Here is a 9,960-nt window from a genome sequence, read left to right on the forward strand (position 1 = left end):
TATTCAAATTAAAACGTTAAAAAATGTAATTGTTCATCTTTTAAATTTCAGCAATTTTTAAATTAGAAACATGACGATGTGAAAAATTTCGATGAAATTTTTAATAAAAATGATATGAACTATTGAAAATTTAATCATTTACATTTAAACCGCCGAAAAAAACTAAAAAAAATAAATAGAATCATTAGTAATAGCACTGCAAAATTTTCTTTGTGGTATTACGAATAAATTTTAAAAAATGTCAAAAAATATTCCCGCCATTAGGCAAGCCAATTGAAAATGTTCAAATTTTTTATTTTTTAGTATATGGAAAAAAACTTTTTTGGGTAAAGTTTATGGAAGTAAATATAATATTAAAAAAAAAAAAAATTACGAAAAATGGCACTTTGTTGATTTGTACTTAAAGATGTAAAGAAAGGTTTTTGTTTTTTATTTTTTTAATGATATTTTTAAGTTTTAGTTTTAAAATATTTTTTGCAGATCCTGAAAATTGATCCATTTTTACACAGAATCAGTAAAAAATATAACAAATTTTTGGTTGAAGCTTAAAAATATTTACGTGTTTCTTTAGTTTATTAAAAACATAATAAATTGTTTGAACATTTTTTTAGCAACTTTAAGTATAAATTAAAAGAGTATTTCGTAATTTTTTGAAATATTATATTTTGACTCAAAAATGTTGTTCTTACTTTTTTCTGTTTAAGGTATTTTAAAATTATTTATTTATTTAAGACTTTATAAAAATAATAATTTAGATTTGTAACAGTTTAATTTGTTTAATTAGAAATTACATTTACAAACAAAATATTTTTTCTATTTTTTGCGGATCTTGTGTAAAAATGGCTCATATTATTTTTTCAACTTCACGTACAAATTAACAAAATTGCATTTCTTTTTATTTTTTTAAATATTATAATTCCACAAAAAATTTCTTCCCTTTTTCGTCTACCTTTATTCACTACCACACACTTAAACAACCAAAATTTAAAAAATAAATTATTTTTCAAACAAAAAATTAAAAATTTTTCAATCAACTTGCCCAATGGTGAGAAATTTTTAAAAAATTTATTCGTAGTGTCCCAATATAGACTTTCTTTTACAATGGAGTATCTTAAAATGGAATTAATTATTTTATAAAGAAATGAAAAAAAAATCTTATGATGTTGAACTACAAACTATTTTGTAGGTTAAAATTGCCGATAAAACAAAAGCTTATTTAAAAAATTACCTACAATGAATACTTTCCTAAGTATTCAACACAAATTTATGAGGACGAAAAAATGGAGAATGTACAGCAAGTATCTAAAAAATTATAACGAAAAAAATATGGATAAATTGAAGCAATTCGAACAATTATTGTACAAGAAGCTAATTTACGTAAAAAGATCCAAAACCTTGCTTTTATTAATTGAAAACATTTTTTCATAAAGCAATATAAAAAAAGGTTTGATGTTATAATAAATTAAGTTTTTTTGAAGCAGTGAACGTAACAAATTGATAATTAAATAATCAAAACAAAAGTAATAAACATAACCTACAAAAATAATAAGGCATTGTACTCACGCATTTACGAAGAAAAGAGACATCTTTTATCCGTTTTTACACAAGAGTGTAAAAAATAATAAGTATTTTATAAGTTGCTATACATTGCAATATTTTTGGTCCTGAAAAACTGATTTTCTGGGGAACAAATAAAGTCCGTAGGACGCGAATGTTGTTTCGTTACCTCGCTCTCATTCGCTCTTATCTGGCACAATCTGGCTCTTTGCTTTCGCAAAATGCGCAGAAATTAAAATAGTTTTTTCGCGCATCGACAGACGGCGTGGCGGGAATTAGGTATTTAAGTTGTGACGTCAGCTGGCAAGATGTCTGCACACCGAGGGCCAGCCGACAGATACCATTTCGAAGATTTTCATTTTCATTTGAAAATTTGTAACTATTTGGTGAAAATTAGTTTTATTCTTGTTGACATTAGTTGAATAAAAATGTAACTATTTATTTTTTTATCGAGAATTTATATTTTTTTGTTGAAATATCAACCATTTTGTTGAAAATTCTTGTATTTTAATAAAAATTCTTCACTTTGAAAATTAAACGTTTTGGTTACAAAATGACGTCTTCTTTAGTTGAAAATTGAACTATTTTTTTGAAAATTCGTTTTCTTTTGCTTTAAAATGTATGGTTTTCCAGATGAAAATTAATCTATTTTTGGTTGAAAATTCATTTCATTGGTTGAAAATTGAACTATTATGATAAACATTTATTTATTTAAAATTAATTTTTAATCTGGAAACTTCATTATGTACTAAAATGATCAGTAAACATTTTTTTTAGTTGAAAAATCATCTTTTTCGTAACAAATTATTTTTATGGTTTGAAAATTCATCTTTTTGGTTCAATAAAATTATTGTTATTATCATTATTTGATAATGCAACTATTTTGGTGAAATTTAGCTTTTTTTGTTGAAACATCAACCATTTGGTAGAAGATTTTTATATTTTTATGAAAACTCCTCTCTTTGAAAATTAATCTTTTTGGCGACAAAATGATTTCTTTGGTGGAAAATTGAACTATTTTTTGAACATTTGTTTTCTTTTGCTTTAAAATATATGTTTTTTTCAGTTGAAAATTCATCTATTTTTGGCTGAAAATTCATTTCTTTGGTTGAAAATTGAACTATTATGATGAACATTTATTTATGAATTTGTTAGTCTGGAAACTTCATTATATGTACTAAAATGGTCAGTAATCATTTTTTTAGTTGAAAATTCATCTTGTTGATAAAAAATTAATTTTCTTGTTTGAAAATTAATCTTTTTGGTTCAATAAAATTATTATTATTATGATTATTATTATTATTATTATTATTATTATTATATGATAATTCAACTATTTTAGTGAAATGAAGCTTTTTTTGTTGAAAATTCAACTATCTTGTTGAAACTAATTTTTCTTCAAAAGGTTAAAAAATGGTTGAAAATTTACTGACTTTGTTAAAAATTCCTTTTTTTTAATTGAAAATAATTTTTTTAGCTGAACATTTAACTTCAATTTAAAAATGTTTAATTTTTTTAGATAAAAATTCGTCTTAGGGTTCGTCCATAAATTACGTAAATTAAACTATTTTGTTGAGATTTCTTATTTTTGGCCCATAAGGAAAAAAAAATATTTGAAAGTTCACTGATTTTGTTGAGGTTATTTTTTTTTAATTTAGTTTTTTCTTTTTTTTAATATCTAACTTCCATTAATTGGAAATTTTAAGTTTTTCGATTAAAAATTCATTTCTTTCGTTAAAAAATGAACTATTTTATGGACACTTTTTCAGTTCAAAATTAATTTCTTTACGGAAAAATTAAGCTATTCCATTTTTGGTTGAAAAATATTTTTTTGTTTAAAATTAAACTATAATGGTTAAAAATTCGTCTCGATTCGTTAAAAATGATTCTTTTTGGTAAAAAAATCATTTCTTTGGTTAAGACTATTACTTTTGCAATTTCGTTTCTCTTTTGCTTGAAAATTGAAATTTTTCACTGGAAAGTTAATATATTTTGGTTAAAAATTAATTTTGTTTTTGTTGAAAATTAAACCATTTTGTTGAGATTTCTTTTTTTTTTTTTTGCTTAAAAGGGTAAAAAATGTTTGACAATTTACTGATGTTGTTGAAAATTATTATTTTTATAACTGGATATCTAACTTCCATTATTTTGAAAAATTAAACTTTTCTCTGAAAATTCATGTCTTTCGTAAAAAATTGCTCTATTTTATTGAAACCCTTTTATTCAGTTCAAAATTAATTTTTTTTACTGGAAATTTGGTTGAAAATTATTATTTTTTTTACTGAAAATTTTACTTATCCACTTTGGTTCAAACAAATTTTTTTAGTCGGAAATTCATTTCTTTAGTAAAAAATTCAACTATTTTATTAAAACTCTTTTTTTTCAATTCAAAATTACTTTTTTTTACTGAAAATTAAACTACTCCATTTTTGGTAAATTTTTTGTTGTTGGAAATTCAAGTACATAATTAAAAATCTGTATATTTGTTAAAAATTCAATTTTTTGTTGTTTTTGCTAAAACTTAGATTTTTTAAAATTATTCGTACGCTGAAAAATTAACTATTTCATTTTTATTTAAAAATTGATTTTTTTAGTTAAAAATTCAACTATGTCGTGGAATATTCATATATTTTGTTGTAAATTTGTCTCTTTTTATGTAAAATATTTGTGGTTGTAATTCGTAATTTTGAACATTAGGTTCTTTGGTTGCAAATTAATATCCTATTTTGTTTAATTAGATTTTTTTGTTATAACTGAAAATTTTAAGGTTGAACTATTTTGTGAAAATTGAATTTACTATCTGAAATTTTTACTTTTCCATTTTTCGTTGAAATTTATTTTTAGCTAGAAATTTATTTTTATAGTTGAGAATTAAAAAATATTGTTGAAAATTCGATTTTGCTGTTGCTTCAAAATTTCCTCTTTTTAGTTGAAAATTGAACTGTGAGACAGAGCATTTATCGCTGTTGGCAGGAAATACCTGATAGAAGGCGCGAAATTTAAATTTTAAATAACTCGATTTTAAGTCATTCGTAAATATGTGAGTTTATATCTATCCCAGCTTCATCAATCAAGTTTGGAAGATTTTCGCTATTAGTACTAAAAAGCAGGACGACTCACGGCCTTAAAATTAATTTCTTCTAAAAGATTTCTTTATTAGAAATTTATGTACATTTTTCATAAAATTAGAATTAACTATGCATTGTTTTGTAGCTGCACAACTTGAGAAAAACGTGATTTAAAACTTCCTTTGCAGTCATTTTTTCCGAATTGGAAATTCTCACAATTCCGCCAAATTCGCGAATGTAATAATCGAGTTCTTTTTCATCAAGAGGATCCTTCGTTGCCATGTATTTATTTGTCAGTTGAGAGAGTTTCAAGAAATCGGAACTAAAAGCTTCATCTAAATCAAAAAGTTCCAAAGCTGGCGGCGGAAGTTCCTGGAAACTGGGTGGAAAAACCTAAAAGAAATATTAAAAAATTTTGTTTTCTTCCTTCATCTAAATTTAATTTAAATTTAATTAATTTTCTATTTAATTTATGCAATTTTTTCTCATTTATATTATTATATTATATTTACCGATGCTTGAGTGGGTGGCAGGGGAGTTTCAAAATTTGGAGCAATCAAACTCAAAGGCTCGTGAATTACATTCAGAACTTCGTACGCTTTGATAGCAGCCGGTACCATATTTAAATTGACAGAATAAAAACTTCTTTTAAATAATTTTGTATATTCTCGAGGCATGTCGATATTTTCCAAATCTTGAGTGCAAACTTTTGGCTCATCTGCTCTCTGAGTTATATCTGGTACGAAATTATATTCCCAGTACTGAACAATCAAAACAAAACTATTATTTAATTATTTATTTAAAAATTAAATGTTGTCAGGACAAAAATTTAATTAAAAAATGTTAATAAATGTATTTTCCATCTGGTCTGGAATTCCGTTAAATATTTTCTACATTGATGGTAACTATCTTTGATGTAAAACAGATTCCTTTACATTATCCATTTGAAATATTAGTTTACTTAAATTTTTTAATGCAACCGTTAAAAAATATAGTTGAGTTAATTTTTAAACTGTAGCTCACATCAACATCTTCGTGGTGAATATCAGTTGTGGAAACGGCCTCTGAATCGAAAAATTCAAAAATCATTTCCCGAAGGGAATCATTTTTTTCTTTTTCTAAATAAGCGTCAGTAAACATTCTCGAGGATCCGAGAACCACCAATTTTCCAGAATTGGTTTTTGAGGAATAATAAGCACAGACTGGTCTATTTGTAGGAATTGCAATCGATCCACTGGAAAGTGCTACTCCAGATGGAGAAGCTACGTTCAAAGTTGCTCCATATGGATAAAGAAATTTTAATCCTCTGTAAAATTCCTTTGAATATTAATTCAGACAAAAAAAAAATCGTTTTTTTTTCATAATAAAAAATCTTACATTTGCTCGTCCCTATTTTTCAGAAAAAGGGACTTATTCGAAAATCCCTGAGAAATTATACATTCTTTTGGATGCAGAGTCTGACTGTAATTCATTCTTACAACAGTGTCTAAAAAATAAATACATTTTTACTGTAATTATATACAACAATTCTTTTTTGTAATTTATAGTGTATATGATCTGTCTAGAATAAATTCGAAATCTCTTTTGAGTAAAGAATAATTTAATAATTTTTAAATACATTTTTTTACCATTATTGACCATTATCCCAAATTCTTCCAGAAGAAAATTTATGTTTGTGTTGAATTTTTTTTCTCCGCCTTCTCCAAGCATTACAAGAACATTTCCACCGGAATTGATAAAACTTCTGATTGAATTCATTTCTAATTCTGTAAATTTACTTCGAGGGCCTGGCAAGACTAAAACTTTTCCACTTACTAACGATTCTTGTGAAAGAACTTCGCTGTTCCTAAATAAATAAATATATTCTAATTTATAATTTATGAAATATATTTTGCAATCTTTTAAATTTCTTGTATGAAAAAGAATATTACAAATAGAGAAATAACAATCAAATTATTTAAATTTACACGTGGTTCTATAAACAGAGCTGTAGTTGAGGAACTAATATGACAGATTTTTAATTTATAAGATTTTAAGCCAAAATATATTGCATTTTCAACAAAATAGTTGAATTTTCAAACAAAAACTATTTTATAACCAAAGAGATAAATTTTCATTACAAAAAACGAGACAAGTTTTTCAAAAAATTTAAAGATTTAACCAAATAATACAATTTTCAAGCCAAAATGACGATTTTTTTCTAAGCCAGTTTATTTTTGAACAAAAAAGTTTTTTTTCAATTAAGAATGATACATTTTCAACCTAAAGGGGTAAACTTATTACAAAATAGTTGAATTTCCAACCAAAAATTATGGCTTTAACAAAATAGTTAAATTAAAAAAAAATAGATTTTTAACAAATCAATAGTTAATTTTTTTTTAACACTTAGAATTTTAACAAAAAATTAACACTTACGAAAGTTAATGAGGTTTTCAACAAAATACTTAAGTTTTTTTTATATAATTAAATATTTAACAAAGTAGTTGAATGTTCGACAAAAAATTATGACTTTAACATAATAGTTAAATTTTCAAAAAATAAATCGATTTCTAAGAAACTAGTTAATTGTTTCACAAATATTTAGAATTTTAATAAAAAATTAAAATTGATCAAAAATCATTAGGTTTTCAAAAAAATAGTTAAGTTTTTTTTTAAATAATTAAATATTTAACAAAGTAGTTGAAGTTCTTACAAAATAGTGGAATTTTCGAACAAAAAATGATGACTTTAACAAAGTAGTTAAATTTTCAACAAAAAAAAAAAAAGATTTTTGAACAAACTAGTTAATTTTTTTAAATACTTAGAATTTTAACAAAAAATTGAAACTTACCAAAAATAATTAGGTTTTTAACCAAATTGTTAAGTTTTTTAAAACGATTAAATATTTAAAGAAGTAATTGAATTTCTTACAATATAATTGAATTTTCGACAAAAAATGATGACTAACAAAATAGTTAAATTTTTTTAAAATAATTAGATTTTTAAGAAACTAAGTAATTGTTTTAAAACATATTTAGAATTAAAAAAAAAATAAAAAATGACCAAAAATCATTTGTTTTTCAAGAAAATAGTTAAGTTTTTAAAAAATGATTAAATATTTAACAAAGTAGTTGAATTTCTTACAAAATAGTTGAATTTTCGACCAAAAATGATGACTTTAACAAAATAGTTAAATTAAAAAAAATTAGATTTTTTGCAAACCAGTTAATTTTTTGTTTAAATACTTACAACTTTAACAAAAAATTAAAATTTACGAAAAATAAAATGGCTTATAACCAAATTGTTAAATTTTTTAAGAATAATTAAATATTTAACCAAATAATTAAATTTTCTACAAAATAATTGAATTTTCGACAAAAAATGATGACTAACAAAATAGTTAAACTTTAAAAAAATAATTAGATTTTAGAAGAAACTAGGTAATTGTTTTAAAACATTTAGAATTGTAACAAAAAATAAAAAATGACCAAAAATAATTTCTTTTTCAAGAAAATAGTTAAGTGTTTAAAAAATAATTAAATATTTAACAAAGTAATTGAATTTCTTAGAAAATAGTTGAATTTTCGACCAAAAATGATGACTTTAACAAAATAGTTAAATTAAAAAAAAAATTATACTTTTTACAATCTGGTTAATTTTTTGTTAAAATACTTACAATTTTAACAAAAAATTGAAACTTACCAAAAATATTACGTTTTCAACAAAATTTTTAAGTCTCTCAAAAATAATTAAATATTTAACCAAATAGTTGAATTTATTACCGAATAGTTTAATTTTCAGGATACAAAGTTGCATTTAAAATCAATTATTTAAATTTGTAAGACAAAGAAAAATAAATTTTTTAGCAGGTAGTTTAATTTTCATCAAAAATTTTTTTTTATCAAGAAGGATTTCCAACCAAATATTTAAGTTTTTTTTCATTTATACAATATACAGAATAAAGTTTCAGCTAAAAATGGAATAGTTAAATTTTCAGATAAACACTCGGATGGAAAAATATATGTAAAAAAACGAATTTTCAACCAAAAAGATGAATAAAAAAAGACGAATTTTCAACTTTTCCAATATACCGGACAAAGTTTTAATCAAACTTGAAACAGTTTCATTTTTAGATTGAGACAAATAGTTTTTAATAAAAAGAAAATGAATTTCAACAAATTTGTTAAATTTTTAAGCAACAAGATCAATTTTTGACCAAGAAGATTAATGCTCTTCTTGAAAAGATGAATTTTTAAGCCGATAGATGAATTTTCAACAAAATGATTTAATTTTAAAGCCAAAAAGAAGAATCGTCTATTAAATAAAGTTGAATTTTCAACGAAAAATATTATTTTGCAACTAAGTGTATTAATTTTATAAAAAACAGTAGAATGTTTAACATAAAAGTTCATTTCAAAGCAAATAGATGATTTTTTAACTATAATTATAAATCCTTAATAAAAAATTAATTTCTTGACAAAGAAGTTTAATTTCAAGTCAAATAATCGACTTTTCAACCAAAAAAGTTTAATTATTTATTTTTAAAAATTCTTAATTTATTTTCACGAAACATTAAAGGATTTTTCAACAAAATAATTAAATGTTCAACTAAGTAATAGAATTTTTAATTAAACGAGATAAATTCCGAACCAAAAATATAGCATTTTCAATTCAAAAAATGAACTCTTATAGAACACTGTTATCTTTTTGTTAAAGAACTATTTAGCTAGGCTTTGCTAGGAAAAAGTTTTAAATTACAAAATTGGAATTGTTAATTTATTTACATACTCGATAAATTTCCATTTCGTCTTCAGTTTCCTCTGAAGAACCTTGAACTCTTCATTCAGTTTCCTTTCATTTTTGGAACTATCAAAAATAATTAAATTTGTATTGCTATCACCGCCACCAACCACGGAAGTCATTTTGATTTGTTTTACAATAAAAAGCACTTATTTTTCTAACAATGCCACTTTATCTCTCATTTTTCTTATTGTCAGTGATAGCAGACGGTTTCAATGAAATAAACAAACATGCATGACTCTAACAAGCGTTGTCATAGCAACAGTGTCACATCAAACCTTTGCAATTTGATTAGTTGCCCTTGAAAAATAGGAACCAATCAGAATTATTGCGCGGAAACTACTGGTTTCAAATAATATGACAGTTGAGTATTCATTTACCGAAATACCACTATTTTATTCTTTTTCAAATAATAAATATATTAAAATATGGTTTAAAGATGGAACACTAAATATTTTACTTAAATATATTACCTAATTTTTGTATAATTTAGTAAATATACCGAAAAAATGAAAAGAAGTGCAATTGAGTATTTCATAATACATTTTGTAATAAG

The 9,960-nt window shown here is 23.2% G+C and overlaps 2 protein-coding genes across 3 annotated transcripts in view; both read right to left on the reverse strand.

Moving 5' to 3' along the window:
* Positions 1 to 1,734, reverse strand: part of LOC117172362 (nuclear transcription factor Y subunit gamma-like) — a 26,095-nt gene extending 24,361 nt beyond the window's left edge. The window contains exons 1-2 of one of the 2 annotated variants that reach the window (XM_033360223.1): positions 1,564 to 1,734; positions 1,229 to 1,302 (exon numbers count right to left, since the gene is read on the reverse strand). Coding sequence is in view for 1 of the 2 variants with exons in the window: in XM_033360214.1 (XP_033216105.1) it covers positions 1,564 to 1,586 (23 nt within the window). In the remaining variant the exon portion in view is untranslated. The remainder of the gene's footprint in view (positions 1 to 1,228; positions 1,303 to 1,563) is intronic. The other variant, XM_033360214.1, reaches the window with a different exon arrangement.
* Positions 1,735 to 4,748: 3,014 nt separating this feature from the next.
* LOC117171700 (intraflagellar transport protein 52 homolog) lies at positions 4,749 to 9,605 on the reverse strand. The gene is made up of 6 exons (XM_033359246.1): positions 9,393 to 9,605; positions 6,254 to 6,471; positions 6,003 to 6,111; positions 5,649 to 5,931; positions 5,138 to 5,386; positions 4,749 to 5,018 (listed from the first exon to the last, which is right to left on the reverse strand). The coding sequence occupies exons 1-6, from the start codon at positions 9,524 to 9,526 to the stop codon at positions 4,749 to 4,751; spliced, it is 1,263 nt and encodes a 420-aa protein (XP_033215137.1). The 5' UTR covers positions 9,527 to 9,605.
* Positions 9,606 to 9,960: the final 355 nt, after the last annotated feature.

The sequence above is a fragment of the Belonocnema kinseyi genome, chromosome 1 (assembly GCF_010883055.1).
Source record: "Belonocnema kinseyi isolate 2016_QV_RU_SX_M_011 chromosome 1, B_treatae_v1, whole genome shotgun sequence".
In the NCBI taxonomy this organism is placed as follows: Eukaryota; Metazoa; Arthropoda; class Insecta; order Hymenoptera; family Cynipidae; genus Belonocnema; species Belonocnema kinseyi.